At 53.5% G+C, this 14,706-nt stretch overlaps 1 protein-coding gene across 6 annotated transcripts in view; it reads left to right on the plus strand.

Annotated features, from left to right (window-relative positions):
* Positions 1–14,248, plus strand: part of kdm6ba (lysine (K)-specific demethylase 6B, a) — a 70,479-nt gene extending 56,231 nt beyond the window's left edge. For 3 of the 6 annotated variants that reach the window (XM_076170781.1, XM_076170783.1, XM_076170782.1), the window contains 21 exons: positions 446–532; positions 2,582–2,733; positions 2,968–3,094; positions 3,194–3,289; positions 3,385–3,673; positions 3,800–3,877; positions 4,029–4,199; positions 4,364–4,567; positions 4,768–9,035; positions 9,144–9,270; positions 9,498–9,603; positions 9,856–10,061; positions 10,203–10,333; positions 10,517–10,585; positions 10,710–10,858; positions 10,965–11,079; positions 11,191–11,378; positions 11,645–11,786; positions 11,870–11,996; positions 12,094–12,264; positions 12,639–14,248. In XM_076170781.1, the coding sequence (XP_076026896.1) occupies positions 2,973–3,094; positions 3,194–3,289; positions 3,385–3,673; positions 3,800–3,877; positions 4,029–4,199; positions 4,364–4,567; positions 4,768–9,035; positions 9,144–9,270; positions 9,498–9,603; positions 9,856–10,061; positions 10,203–10,333; positions 10,517–10,585; positions 10,710–10,858; positions 10,965–11,079; positions 11,191–11,378; positions 11,645–11,786; positions 11,870–11,996; positions 12,094–12,264; positions 12,639–12,665 (6,786 nt within the window). In that variant the 5' untranslated portion in view covers positions 446–532; positions 2,582–2,733; positions 2,968–2,972 and the 3' untranslated portion in view covers positions 12,666–14,248. The remainder of the gene's footprint in view (positions 1–445; positions 533–2,581; positions 2,734–2,967; positions 3,095–3,193; positions 3,290–3,384; positions 3,674–3,799; positions 3,878–4,028; positions 4,200–4,363; positions 4,568–4,767; positions 9,036–9,143; positions 9,271–9,497; positions 9,604–9,855; positions 10,062–10,202; positions 10,334–10,516; positions 10,586–10,709; positions 10,859–10,964; positions 11,080–11,190; positions 11,379–11,644; positions 11,787–11,869; positions 11,997–12,093; positions 12,265–12,638) is intronic. The other 3 variants (XM_076170784.1, XM_076170785.1, XM_076170786.1) reach the window with 2 other exon arrangements.
* The last annotated feature ends 458 nt before the right edge of the window (positions 14,249–14,706 follow it).

A 14,706-nucleotide genomic window follows, 5' to 3' on the forward strand; every position in this document is an offset into this window, starting at 1 on the left:
TCTCTTGTATCTCTCTGTTCTGTTCTGCTCTGTTCTCTTGCTCGCCCCGTTACGCCGCCTGCTCTCTTTAGTTTGAGTTTGTCGGCCCGGTGTTACCGTTTCACAAGTGATGGTTGACTTAGCTTGGCGAGTACTTCCTGTCGGGGCGTGTGTGTGGGCCTTGTTTATGTGTCTGCCGGCCTGTTGAAGCTACAAACCCCCTCTCCTCTCCTCTCCTCTCCTCTCCTCTCCTCTCTCCCTCCCTGCTGACTCTGACTTCGTCCCCACCCTCCCGTTTTCCAAACCCACTCTGAAACCGAACGTGTCGCCTCACAGTGGAGACGCTGTGACAGAAAGAATGCTATGTCATCCCTCAACCACAAAGTGTGTGTGTGTAAGAGTGCTGAACTCTGAGGCTTGACGTCACTCTTTTAGTTGACATCCATGTTTTGTCTCGTGTTTTCAGGGTCGTGGACGCCCTAGAGAGATGATTGGCAGCCAAAGCTGTGACTCAGCACAGCTCTGAATCACTAAGTTGGTGCTACTCAGAACGGTAGGAGCTGTCTGTGTGTGTGTGTGTGTGTGTGTGTGTGTGTAAGACAGTTAAGGCCGTGCTCTTAGTAAGCTTATCTAGCCGTAGCAGCGGTGTCTGGTGTGTGATCGTCCCTCTGAGGGTGAAGGAAGCATGTAGATGGAGAGTGCTGTGTGTATGTGTGTGTGTGTGTGTGTGTGTGTGTGTGTGCGCGCGTGTGTGTTCACTCCCCTGATGAGCTAAATGTGTATCAGGACTGAAATATCCCCCGCTCAGCTTTAAATAGACGCAGAGATCCAGAGTTTGTGGGAGGAAGCAGGAGAGAGAAGAGGAAACAGTGGGAGGAAGGCCTGCGTCTGACCGGAGCTAATTTAGGAGAAACGGATGGAGGAGTGTGATGAAGAGGAGGAGGAGGGATTAATCATGGAGTGTGTGTGTGTATGCATGCCTCAGCGTCAGGCTTCTTCCTCCTGATATAGGAAACTTCTCTAATACTATAAAGCTGTATTATGACTTCCTGTGTGTGTGTGTGTGTGTGTGTGTGTTAGAGACACTAGATGTCAACAGTGCTGAAGAATGTGAAGGTGTGAATTCATCCTCCTCTTCCTCTTTGTTAGAGCACTCATTGTTCTTGTTTTTGAAACTTTGGACGTGTGTGTGTGTGTGTGTGTCAGGTGCTTCATAAGGGGGAGGGGAGTTATCTGTCAGCTTCCTTTATGTGTTTCCATCTCTTAGTGTGTGTGTGGGGGTGTTTTCTATGGCACTGTTCCTTCTCTGCACTCTTCCTCCCCCATCCCACCCTCTTCTCTTCTTCATCCCACCCTCTTCTCTTCTTCATCCCACCCTCTTCTCTTCTTCATCCCACCCTCTTCTCCACCCAGCTCTATCTTTTCTCCTTAATCTGTCTCTCCATCCTGTTCAGACCGTCTGTCGCTGCTTCCCCCCCTCTGCCTCTTCATCACGCCTGCAGTAATGAGATTAAACCTTAGTGTATCCACCAGGCATGCACACACATTTTTGTGCACACTTCAGAGTGGCACACACACACACACACTGCACACAGACACAACCACTTCACACTGCTCACTATTCTCTCTCCTTTGCACAAAACGAGCACAAGCCACAACCATGACGCTTTGAGGACTACACACTTGGCATTGCTTCCAACAGACACACGCGCACACACACACACACACACACACACACATAGGCACACACAGACAGACACACACACTTGGCAGGTGACCAAGAGCTCTCACTGGGTCTTTCCCTGTGTCTGTAGTGATCAGGATTAGAGTCACCTCAGGTCTGTGCTGGTAGGTGAGCTCCCTGCTGAGCCATCTGTGCTGGAGTTCTAATCCCCCTCTGGCCTGACTGCCTTGCTCACTGGCACCGCCTACAGGCCGTCTGACACACAGCACCCGAGCTCAGACAAAGACATCCAGGATTTGTGGAGATTTCAAGTGAATTTGTTGAAGTTATTGTTCAGTTGTTTCAGGGAAAAGTCAAGTCCACTTTATTTCTACAGCTCAGTGTCACACACACACACACACACACACACACACACACACACTCACACACACACACACACACACACTGTCTCACAGGGCTTTACAGACACACAACAGCAGGGCAAGTCCCAACCTCGCCCTAAGGAAGGTGATGAAAAACTCCAGAGAAATCCTTAACGTATAAGGAAGAAAGCTCAGGAGACAGAATTCCAAGAGGAATTCCCTCTCCACTCATGTCTGGATGAGGATCAGGAAACTCCAGTGGGATTAGAGAGAGGACAATAAAGCATGAAGAGCAGTAAACACACACAGGCAATTAGAAATAACATGCAAGGGAGAAACAGAGAGAGAGAGAGAGAGAGAGAGAGAGAGTGATGCCCTACATTCTGCTCCCCCCCGTGACCTCTACACACACACACACACACACACACACACACACACACACACACACACACACACCAACAACCCTATATAATAGAGAACTGGATGACATTGATTGACTCTTCCCCGTCTGCTCCTGTCTGCTCACAGTGTTTCTCCTGTTTGTTTCTCCTTGCAGCCTGAAGCTTTGAGCTCCTTGGTGCTGAGGACAGAGGGGTCGGGCGCTCCCACACATACACACACACACACACCCACACACACACATTTGCAGTATTGGACTGAGGCCCTCTCTGTGCTGCAGTGGAGGGCTTCACACACACAGCTAGTCTGGTGAGTAAGAGCACTCTCTCTTTGTGTTCTGATTGACCTTGTTTAAAATAATCTGAAGCCTGAACTGTGACATCATCATCCACCGACATCACCAGAGGCTAAACTTAGCTCTGATTAGTAAACCTCTACTATCTGACTGCATGAGATTCTCTTCCATCCTGATCTAACTGTGTGTTCAGTCGATGCTTGGCGTCGGCGGCGGCTGTGTCTAACTGTGACGCTCCTGATCCCCAGGCTGGATGCATCACGCGGTAGAGCAGTTTGGCGGGCGTGGCACACGGGATTCCTTCCCTCTGGACGGACTCAACCGGGGACCATGGGCTCCTGTGGGCGGCCGTGCCTGGCCGCCGCCGCCCCCCAGGTCTGTTGTCACGACACCGGCACATACAGTAAACCCGCCTTTGACAGAAATGCGTGTCTAAACGAAAACAATGTGTTGTGACTGAACTTGACTCTGTAGGTGTTCACCTGGAATGAACCAACACCAGCTCCTCCCCCACCTGGCTCCTGGCCCCATGGCTGGACTCAACCATCCCAGTAAATACTTCAATAATGGGTAAGAGCATCACCGAAGCAGCAAAACAGCTCCGCCCCCCCACCGCCGTGCCCTCATATTTGTGTTAACCCCGTCATGTTCACTTGACCGTCCAGGCCGATGCAAGTGCGCGGCGGTGAGAAGCTGGATCTCCCCCAGGCCATGCTGTCAGGCGTGCAGAGGGAGCAGCAGAGACCTCATCATCTTCATCCCCCGCCTCCGCACAGAGCATGGGAGCAACTGGGCCAGCTGTACGACTCCCACCTCCCTCCTCAAGGACACTCGGTCATGCCCCTGCCCAACGAACACACGCGTCTCCATAATGGTTACGGCGGCGGGGGCGGCGGCGGTGGACCTCCCCCCAACCCCCACCTTACCCCCGGCAGGCCCAACCAGCTGCTGAAGGTGAGACTCCACGCTCCTGGTGGAAAGATGCAGGGCTGAAAGATGAAAGTGCTTTGTTGTCTGAAGCTGCTGAGTCCTCCATGTGTTGAGTGTGTGTGTGTGTGTTGTTGTTGCTGTGTGTTGTAGTTCGGGGGTCCTCAGGAGCAGCACGTCCCCCGGGGTCCACCATTGCTGGGAGATGAGATGTGGGCTCAGGTGCAGCAGGTAGGAACTCTCTAATTGGCTGTGATCATGTTTCATCATCCACACGCAATCATCACCGCTGCAGACAGGCGGATGAGAGGTCGACTCAAGCTATTGCATCATCTTCACCTTCTTCTTCTTCTTCTTCCGTCTCTCCTCCTCCTCCTCCCAGTCGAGGGGTTACCCAGGGAAGATGATGGGGAGTCAGCTGAAGAGGCCGGCTCCTCCACTAGGAGAGCACTCGGTCATCCAGCACACTCCTCTGCCGTCCTTGCACCATCCACCTCGCCAAGCCTCTGAGGATTGTCCGAGTCCCAGCAAGAGGAAGAAGAGTTCAGATCAGGTACCAGACAGGAAGTGGGTCCCTGTTTCAGCCACAGGGAGTTTCAGAGCAGCTGTGGCTGAAGCCTCAATGTGGGACGAGTTTGTAAGATTCTTGTGTAGCGAGGTTTGTTTAGTGTCAAAGAGATTCCAGTGTCTAATTAGGCCACGCCCACCTCTTTTTAGATGCCCCATCCTGGCCTGCAGCGTTTCTCAGGCCCCGGCCAGTCCTCCTTCCTGCCCCAGCAGCAGCCCTCGCTTCACCAGCTGCCTCCTCCCAAGCCGTCCTTCTGGAACCCCCTTCACAAGGACAACGCTCCCTGGCAACCTCAGAACTCTGAACGCAAGAACCCGCCGCCGCCGCCACCGCAGGAGTACCAGGTCCGAACAGTAAGAAAATATTCACTGAGTGATTGTGAGTTTACAGGGAAGAGGAGAGTTTGTGTTTAACCTTCAGTGGAGAAACCTTTAGCGGACTGAGAGATGCTTGATGACGTCTTGTTGCTTCTTGTTTGTTGTTCTGTTTGTCTTCTCCCTTCCTGGTTGACTGCAGCGGTGATGTAACCGTCGGCTCTCTGTCTCTCTTACAGGAAACCAACAAAGCAGGGATGAGCAGCTACACTCACAAGTCCTCGCCCGTCTCCTCCGCTCCATCAAACCTCTCCCCTTCGCCGACTTCCTCCTCCCCAGGAAGCTACAACCACGGCTGCGGCGCCCCTCAGGTCCATAAAGAGGCGTTCCCCCCCCGGGCTGTGAACCAGCAGCCCCCCCACTCCTCCTACTCCAAACTGGGACCGGCCCCCCCCTGCCAGGCTATGGTGCCTCGTGGTCTGAACCCGCAGAGAGGCCAAGGTGGCAACCAAGCTACCTCTCACCTGTCGCCCCCGACCAGAGGGGGCAGAGATCCACACCTGCACCCTCAGGCGTCACCAGCAAACCCGTCTGCCAGCAGCAGCAGCAGCAGCAGCAGCAGCAGCAGCAGTGTGCCTTACAGCCACTTCCAGCCTCACCCTGGGCTCGGGCGCCAGGGCCCCCCGCCCCCCCCACCCGCCAGCAACACAGCAGTACCTCAGCAGCACGGCGGGCACCAGGAGGCGTGGAGGTACCAGAGTAGACCCGGCGGCGGCCATTCCCTGGAGTCCAGCTCCTACAGGCCTCCGCTGGTGCCTCAGGCCCAGCAGAGTCGGGTTCCTCCTCCCCCCCAGCACCACAGTCACATCAGCCCTCCTCATCCTCATCCTCATCCTCAGGCCAGCTCCAGCCGGCCCCCCGTCATCACCCCCAACCTCCCCTCCCCCCAGACCTCCTGCTCCACCATCTCCTACCACAGCAGCGGAGGAGGAGCGCCTGGTGTCCCCGCTCTGCCCAGAGCGCCCCCTGCTGGATGCTCTGTGAACGCAGACCGATGGCAGCAGCGAGGCAGAGAGGCGGTGAAGCAGACGCCCGCGGGTGCTCTCCCTGGCTCCGCCCCTCCGCTGGACGCACTGCTGCAGCCAGGTTTCCCCAAAGTCCAAGCAAACACTGCCAAGCAGCGCCACACACAGGCTCCTCCCAGACCGCAGCACCAGGGGAACGCCAGGCCTCAGACTCAGCGCACGCAGGAGAAGTCGTCGTACTATTGTCGGGCCGACATGCAGCATCCTCCTCCCTACTCCTCCTCCTCCTCTTCCTCCTCGTTGTTTTCCTCAGGACAGCAGAGGACAGGAGAGAGCGTGATCACGAGTACAAACCCTCCCACCAGCTCTCCTTCTGTGTATTGTCGAGCGGCTCCAGCTGCAGCGGCGACACACACGTCTGTCACCTCCGCCCCGCCGCCGCCACGCCACCCGGCCCTCTGCTCCACACGGGACCACCAGCCTCAGACCCTCCGTCCGCCCGCCGCCCCCATCCATCAGTCCATCGAAGAGGCGCTGGACAAGCTGGACGCCGAGCTGGAGGGTCACATGCAAGCTGAGGAGAGGAGGAAGAGGGACAGAGAGGAGCAGGAGAAGAAGAGGAGGGAGGAGCAGGAGAGGCAGAGGAGAGAGTGGCAGATGAAGCAGAAGCGGGAGGAGGAGAAGAAGAGGGAGTTGGAGAAGAAGGAGGAGGAGAGGAAGAGGAGGGAGTCGGAGAGACAGGAGGAGGAGAGGAAACGGGCGGAGTGGGAGCGGCAGGAGCGAGAGAGGAGACGGAGAGAATTGGCGAGACAAGAGGAGGAGAGGAAGAGGAGAGAGCTGGAGAGGTTGGAAGAGGAGAGGAAACGGAAAGAGGCGGCGAGGCAGGAGGAGGAGAGGAAACGGAGGGAATGGGAGAAGAAGGAGCGCGAGAGGAAGAAGAGGGAGTGGGAGGAGCAGGAGAGGAAGAAGAGGGAGTGGGAGGAGCAGGAGAGGAAGAAGAGGGAGTGGGAGGAGCAGGAGAGGAAGAAGAGAGAGCTGGAGAGGCAGGAGGAGGAGAAGAGAAAGAGAGAGTTGAAGATGGAGGAGGAGGAGAAAAGGAGGAGGATGATGATGATGGAACGCCAGAGGGAGGAAGAGTGTCGCACAAAAGGCAAAGAGCAGACGGCCATGGAGAACCTGGAGCGCCTCCTCTCCAACGCCTCCTCTCCCGCCCCCCCGCCCCCTCACCTCTCCTCCTCCGGCCCGTCGCCCCCCTGCTCCCAGGCCTCGCCCCCTTACCCCTGGCTGAGCCGCGGCGGCGTCCTCCCCTGTCCCACGGGGCAGCAGCATCAGAACGCCTCCACGCCGCCCGAGAGGCTGGGGCCGCCTCCTCTCACCCCTCAGACGGAGTACGCCAGAGAGAAGCAGAGGCAGAGGGCCATGTGGAGCAGCGGCGCAGCCGGAGCGATCCTCAGTCCTCCCTCAACACACAATACCTCAGGGATGAACACGCCCGCCTTCCCCAACAAGCCCCCCGCCATGCAGGCGGCGCCCGGCCAATCCAAAGACTCTGCCAGAGACGAAGGCCGGCGCCAAACGGCCGCGTGTCTCCGATCGCCCCCCAACCCAGCACTTAGAGAGCCGCCTAAGCTGTACCAGGCCTTCCCCAGATACGCCCTGACCCCCGCCGCTCCCCCTGCGGGCGCCGTCCTCCACAAGCGGCTGCCCGGCGGCGGCTTGGGAAGTCTGGGTAGCAGCGCCGATTCGGACAGCGCCCAGTTTGAAGAGGAGCCGTCGGAGATGTCCACGCTGCTGCCAGACGGCCTGGCTAACATCATGGCCATGTTGGACGAGTCCATCAAGAAGGAGGAGGAGCTGTATCACAGCGAGATCAACCGACCCGCCGCGCTCCTCAGCAGCTTCTCCCCCGGCCCCTCAGTGAAGAGCTACCTGTGCGCTCCAGACCTCATCCCCGCGCCAAAGCATCAGCCCAACCAGGAGGACGTGGGCTCAAACGCACACGCCAGCCCTCCTGTGCTCAGCCGCCAAGGCTCCCTGACCTCCCCCTGCAGCCGCACCTCCTCCCTGAATGAGGAGGAGGAGGATTGGCTCAAAGCTCCTCCTCACGTTCCCAAACAGACGCTGGATCACGGGATGGGAGTGGGGAACACCAACTACCGCCACAGCGACCTGGCCAAGCTCTACGGTCTGCCCGAGCCCACCAAGATGGAGGCGGACGAGGACGAGGATGAAGAGGACTCGGAGACGCCGTCCTGTTCGCCGCCCCCGCAGCGACCTCACCTTCACCAGACGGGCGTCAGCAGCATGTTCAAGTCCCTGGCCACAGTGCTGGAGAGCCAGAAGTACGCCTACAGGGGCGGGCCCTTCGGCAGACCCCCGCCATCCGCTCTGCTCGGGGTCAAGTACTCTTCATCGCTGTCTCTGGGCCCGGATATCTGCCGACAGCAGCAAGGCAGCTCGCCCACATCAGACTCCTCCTGTAAAGGCTTCGGTCCGGCTGCTCCTCCGCTCAGAACCTCACCGTCTCATCTGGAGGAGAACAAGACGGCCACGCTGAAGGAGGAGGAGGAGGAGGAAGAGGAGGAGGAGGAGGAGATCGATTTCTGCTCGGACGGCAAAGAAACCGCAGAGAAACGTTTCAACCTCGCACACCATGGAGGCCATCCCTCCATCAAGCCCGAGAAGGCGATCAAGGAGGAGCAGATGCTGACGACCATCTCTGAGTCGTCTCTGGCCGAGCTGGGCAGAAGCTGTGAGGTCATGCTGAGTCATCAGTCCTTCTCCCACAAGAGCGCCTCAGACAAGACCAAGAGCCACAAGCAAGAGAGAGAGAGAGAGTGGGACTACGGGCGAGACAGAGAGAGAGACAAGGACAGGGACAGGGAGAGAGAGAGGGAGAAGAAGAGGAAGCACGGCCACAGCAGCAGCAGCAAGAAGCACGAGGAGAGGAAAGAAAAGAAGCATAAAGAAAAGAGGGAGGACATCACCTTCTCCTCCTCCTCCTCCTCTTCTTCATCCTCATCCTCCTCTTCCTCCCACTCCAACTCCAGCCACAAGCGGCACAAGGAGGGTAAGAGCCACAAGGAGAAGAAGGATCGCAGAATTCTCGGGGACCTCAACCTCCAGAGCAAGGAGGAGAAGAGCCGGGCTCACTATGACGCCGACGCTAAGAGACACAAGGAGGCGTCGGGCGGCGGCGGCGGCTCCGCCAGCGAGGGCGAGCAGACGGACTGGACCTCAAGGAGCGCCGCAGAACGATCCTCCGAGTACAAGAGAGGCGCCGACCCGTCCGGTTCGGCCGACTTCCTGAAGCTGAAGGCGGCGCTGTCAGACGGGCCGCCCAAGGAGCTGAAGATCCGTCTGATCAAGGTGGAGAGCGGAGACAGGGAGACCTTCATCGCCTCTGAGGTGGAGGAGAAGAGGATCCCGCTGGAGGACATCAGCATCAAGAACACGGCCAGCGAGATCATCAGGTCCTGCAAGTGAGTACGGGCGGAACAGAGGAGACGAGAGGAGAGGAGAGGAAGTGGCTGACGAGGCAGAAGGGTTCCATGTTTACGTTTGTTCACCAGGTTGTGTTTGTGTCTTAGGGGCGCTCGGGTCAAAGGGAAGTTCAGAGAGTCCTTCCTGCTCCCCGCCTTCTCTGTCAAGCCCAGCATGACCTCAGATGAACCCATCCCCAGAGAGAAGCTCAACCCTCCTACACCCAGCATCTATGTACGTCTCTCTCTCACACACACACACACACACACACACACACACACACACACACACAGCTCTGCTCTTCTGTCAGCTTCTGTTTAAATCCCCTCTGTGACTCTGATCCAGCAGGCGTCACTGTGCTGCCCTCTGGTGGCGGCTTCATGTAGAGGAGATTTGCATGAACGTGGTTGACTTCCATCTTGTGTGTCTCTGTGCTGACGCGCTGAACGTTTGTCTCACAGTTGGAGAGTAAGAGAGACGCCTTCTCCCCGGTGCTGCTGCAGTTCTGCACCGACCCCAAGAACCCCGTGACCGTCATCAGAGGCCTGGCCGGATCGCTGAGACTCAGTACGTTTACACACACACACACACACACACTCACTCACTCACACCCTGTTGTGTGTTTGAAAGATATTTCTCCACATGTTCTGTCTCCGATCCGTCTGCTCGTCTGGAATGACCTCAAGCATCAGAAGCAGAAAAGACAGGAAGTTCATCTTGAGGTTCCTGCACACTGTAACTGTCGTGTTGTGCGCCTGTAACATCTGTAACGTCTGTAACATCTGTAACGTCTGTGATGTGGTATCCTCTCCTCTCCAGACCTGGGCCTGTTCTCAACTAAATCCCTGGTGGACGCCAACGCTGAGCAGTCAGTGGAGGTGAGGACTCAGGTCCAGCAGCCTGCCGACGAGAACTGGGACCCCAGTGGGACGGGCCAGGCGTGGCCCTGTGAGAGCAGCCGCTCACACACCACCATCGCCAAGTACGCCCAGTACCAGGCCTCCAGCTTCCAGGAGAGTCTGCAGGTAAACAGGAAGTACACACTGCCACCAGAGCTCCGCCCACTGACTCACCTCCACCGCCACAGATACCTCAGTATTGTGGGAATGGATGTTTATCTGCTGTTTGTGTTGTGATCCAGCTGATTGTTGCTTTCTTTTCGACAGGAGGAGAAAGGCAGTGAGGAGGAAGAGGAGGAGGAAGAGGATAAAGAAAAAGAGAAGGAGAAGGAGAAAGAGAAGAAGCCATCTAACAGCTCTGACCCCCAGTGCAAGGAGGCCTGTAAAGAGAGCAGCAGGTAGGGACAGCTGTGTGTGTGTGTGTGTGTGTGTGTGTCCATCAACGTCCTTCAACACCCTGAGAAGTGACTGGAACAAATCAAAACAACTGTGTCAATCCTTCTTGTATTCTTCTTCTATTGTGTGTGTGTGTGTGTTCTTCATCATGCTTTAATGCCCCTCCTCCTCCTCCTCCTCCTCAGTGGTGAACAGAAACCAGTGGGGAAGATCATAAAGTTTGGCACCAACATCGACCTCTCCGACTACAAGAGGTGAGCAGCGTCTGCTCGTCACTCAGCAGCAGCAGTGTGACCTTCAGAAGCCCAGTGTGTTTGGTCTCTGCTCCTGATCTTCCTCCTCCTCCTCATGAAGCTGAGTCTGATTGTCTCTGTGCAGGTGGAAGCCTCAGCTGCAGGAGCTGCAGAAGCTGCCGGCTTTCATGCGCGTCTCGTCCAGCGGCAACATGCTGAGCCACGTGGGCCACACCATCTTAGGCATGAACACGGTGCAGCTCTACATGAAGGTGCCAGGGAGCAGAACACCTGGTGAGGAAACCAACATCTGGAGACACGAGGAACTTTCTACATGAGAGCTGTTAGATTGTTCTCATGTTGTGAAACTGATCAAGCCTCATGTCTCCTGATCCTACAGGTCACCAGGAGAACAACAACTTCTGCTCTGTCAACATCAACATCGGCCCTGGAGACTGTGAGTGGTTCTCCGTCCATGAGAACTACTGGCCCGCCATCAACAAGTTCTGTGAGAAGTGAGTCAAGTGCTTTTAGAGAACAAACACCAACAGTCACATCATCTTCAACCAAACATGAAACAAAGCCAGAGGTCCACATGAACTCAGAGCTGTGTTTGTTGTGCTCAGGCATGGAGTGGACTACCTGACGGGGTCCTGGTGGCCGGTGCTGGAGGACCTCTACAGCGCCAACATCCCCGTGTACCGCTTCATCCAGAGGCCCGGGGATCTGGTCTGGATCAACGCCGGGACCGTTCACTGGGTCCAGGCTGTGGGCTGGTGCAACAACATCGCCTGGAACGTGGGACCACTCAGCGGTGAGTGCTGTGTGTGTGTGTGTGTGTGTGTGTGTGTGTGTGTGTGTGTGTGTGTGTGTGTGTGTGTGTGTGTGTGTGTGTGTGTGTGTGTGTGTGTGTGTGTGTGTGTGTGTGTGTGTGTGTGTGGGGGTGTGTGTGTGGGGGTGTGTGTGGGGGTGTGTGTGTGTGTGTGTGTGTGTGTGTGTGTGTGTGTGTGAGAAATGAGCCAAATGAAGATGCTTTCAGACCGTATTCTCTAACAGGAGTGTGTGTGTGTGTGTGTGCAGCCTACCAGTACCAGCTGGCACTCGAGAGGTTTGAGTGGAACGAGGTGAAGAAGGTGAAGTCCATCGTCCCCATGATCCATGTGACCTGGAATGTCGCTCGCACTGTGAAGATCCCAGACCCTGACACCTACAAGATGCTCAAGTGAGTCAAAACACACAAGTTCAGTCAGACTCACACTCATAGATGTGGAGGCGGTGTTAACCCTGTCCCGTGCCTCTCTGCAGACACTGCCTGCTGCAGTCTATGAAGCACATCCAGATCCTGAGGGACCAGCTGGTGGCCGAGGGCAAGAAGATCTCCTATCAGAGCCGAGTGAAGGACGAGCCGGCCTACTACTGCAACGAGTGTGACGTGAGTGACAAACACACAACAAGAGACACGCTAACCAGCAGCCGCACCCCGACGCTCACTCGCTCACACCGCCCCTCCTTCTTCTTCTCTCTCCCAGGTGGAGGTGTTCAACCTGCTGTTTGTGACGAGCGAGAGCAGCAGCAGGAAGACGTACGTGGTTCACTGTCTGGACTGCGCTCGCCAGCGTAGCCCCAACCTGACCAACGTGGTGGTGCTGGAGCAGTACCGCACCGAGGAGCTGATGAGCACATACGACTCCTTCAACCTGGTACGTCTACACACACACACACACACACACACACACTGTGGGCACTTGGTAGTAAAATTAATCAATTATGATCCAAACTCAGAGCCAAACTCATTCTGTCGTGTCTGAACGGCCGATGGGAGAAAATGTCTCACATCTTCAGCTTTTTAAAAATGACTGCAACTTCATATTAGATATTTTTTAACTGTGTAACAGAACCACACACTCTTCTTCTCAAACTTCTTCTTCTTTTAATTTAAATGTAAAAATAAAAAGAAAGAGCTGAGTTGAACTTTTTTGAAGAAGTTTGTCACTAAATGGTTTGCTAGGATGGATTGCACACACACACACACACACGCACACAAAACTAACCTGTCTCTCCTCGATCCCTGCAGGCCTCCTCTTCCTCCTGCTCCCGGTGACAGTGCTCCTCCTCCTCCTCCTCCTCTTCATCCTCTCAGCCATAAACCAAAACTCCTGCCAGCCAGGACAAAGACATCATTTCCTTTTAGGTTTTCCATCTTACCCTTCATTATTTAAGCTCACTTTGTTAATATTACTACTGTCGATACTTGCAGAGCAGCCAGGTTCACATGTTTACTCGTTACTGTTTACAGAAGAGGAAAAAAAAGAAAACCCAAGCGGCCAATAGAATCCCAGTTTACTCAGATGGTGCTTTCATGCAGAGACCCAGTTTGGTGCTGCCAGTGAACAAACTAAGGAGGGTGGTTGATGTTTTCTCATCACTTTACCAGAAAGAAGTTTTTAGTTTTTTTGTCTTGAATACTGAAATTTGTACTCGCTGTTTTGCAATTTTTGTGGGGTGCTGTTTTTACTTCTTCTTTTTTTTTTTTTAAATAATTTATTTTGTTTTTGCTAAACTAGATCAGCCTAGATATATACCACATTGGCCTTGACACTTGTATTTAGAAAAGAGAAAATGAAAAATACTAATAGAGATATGAACATTTTTCTAAAGCATTAAGAATTTTAAAAAATACAATGTTTGGAATGCTTCAAAACATACGGGTTATAAAGACTTTTTGGTTGTTTTTTGGGGGGGGTTCTCTCTTCTTCTTCTTTTTGTTTTTGTCTTTGAGGATCTTTGTACGTGTGGAGTTTTGCTTTAGTGAACGAGTCGTCGTCGTCGTCACACATCAGGAGGTTTCTGTTCATTTCCTCTGTCTGTACGGTTTCTCTAATCTAAAAAAAAACAAACTGTCACCTGGTGTTTATCGTGTGTTGTACCTCTTGATTGTTTTGTTCTGTATGCAGATTTTAGAATTTCCTGGACTTTTTTGACATTGTACATTTTTTAATTTAAAATGTTTCTTCTATTTATTGGATATCAATGTTCTCCCCGTTTTGGACGGGGTTGTACAAGTTGCCGATTTGTTTGTTTGTGACCGAGTGCTCTGTATGAACTGAACCGTGTGTGTGTGTGTGTGTGTGTGTGGGAGTGGAGGCTGCTGTTTCACTGGTGCTCGCCTCTCGTGACTGCTTTTCCTGGTATATATTAAATGATATCTTTATCTTGAATATAACACCACCTTTCCTGTAGACGCTAGGCACACTGCTCACGTAGAGAAGACGACTAAATGGAATGCTGTGTTTGTATGCTCAGTAAGGAAAAAAACAGTTTCCAAAGTGTTGAGAAATTGTAATTTTGTTTGTTTTTTTACTCTGTAGGGGGCTTTTAGATGAGATATTAATATGATGATCTGTTGAATATGGTAACGGGATAGACGGTGCTAAATGTTCTCTTGGAACAACCTTTTTTCTGTTTGTCTTCTAAAGATGAGAATTCTATTTTTCCTGTTGCAATATGACCTTTCCCTTCTTTCCTTCTCTTTGTGGTCATTTATTTATAACTGCACTGTTTAGAGAATTCACAGACATACTTGCAGACACACACCAAACTGAGCCAGACATGTCTTAAACACTTTGTGAATTTGTGTGACATTACAATGACTATTAATAATAAACATTTTTTGATAAACATAAACCTGAGGAGAAGCTTTTTTTTTTTTTTTCTTGGTCCTGTACCCATACCTCCACCAAGACCCAACAAGCCACAGTCTGACTCATCCCAACTACACTGAGGGACCTGGGGATCAAGTCCACATCTGCAGCTTTGTAGCCTTTATGCTTGATGACTAAAGCTAAAATGTCACCAACAGCCTCTGGATGGCACAAGGGTCCATTGGCATGAGTTTGGAGAAAATGTAAATTATGGAAATCTTTCGAAAAAGGTAAGGGGGGGATTTCAATTGCAGTATTTTGACAATTTCGACCAAATTCCAATTAGTTTAAAAGCCCATATCTTGGACAAGGAAGAAGCTAGAGAGCCAAAACGCACCCAGCCTTCTCTAGATTTCTCAATTACTTTGCTGAGGAAAATCTTTAACCCTGGTAATTGTCAGGCAGTGGTTGGATTTGGTTGCGTGGGGGTTTGTCTGGTCT

Source organism: Genypterus blacodes, unplaced genomic scaffold (genome assembly GCF_046128005.1).
Source record: "Genypterus blacodes isolate CSIRO-AG114 ecotype Tasmania unplaced genomic scaffold, CSIRO-AGI_Gbla_v1 ptg000232l_1, whole genome shotgun sequence".
In the NCBI taxonomy this organism is placed as follows: domain Eukaryota; kingdom Metazoa; phylum Chordata; class Actinopteri; order Ophidiiformes; family Ophidiidae; genus Genypterus; species Genypterus blacodes.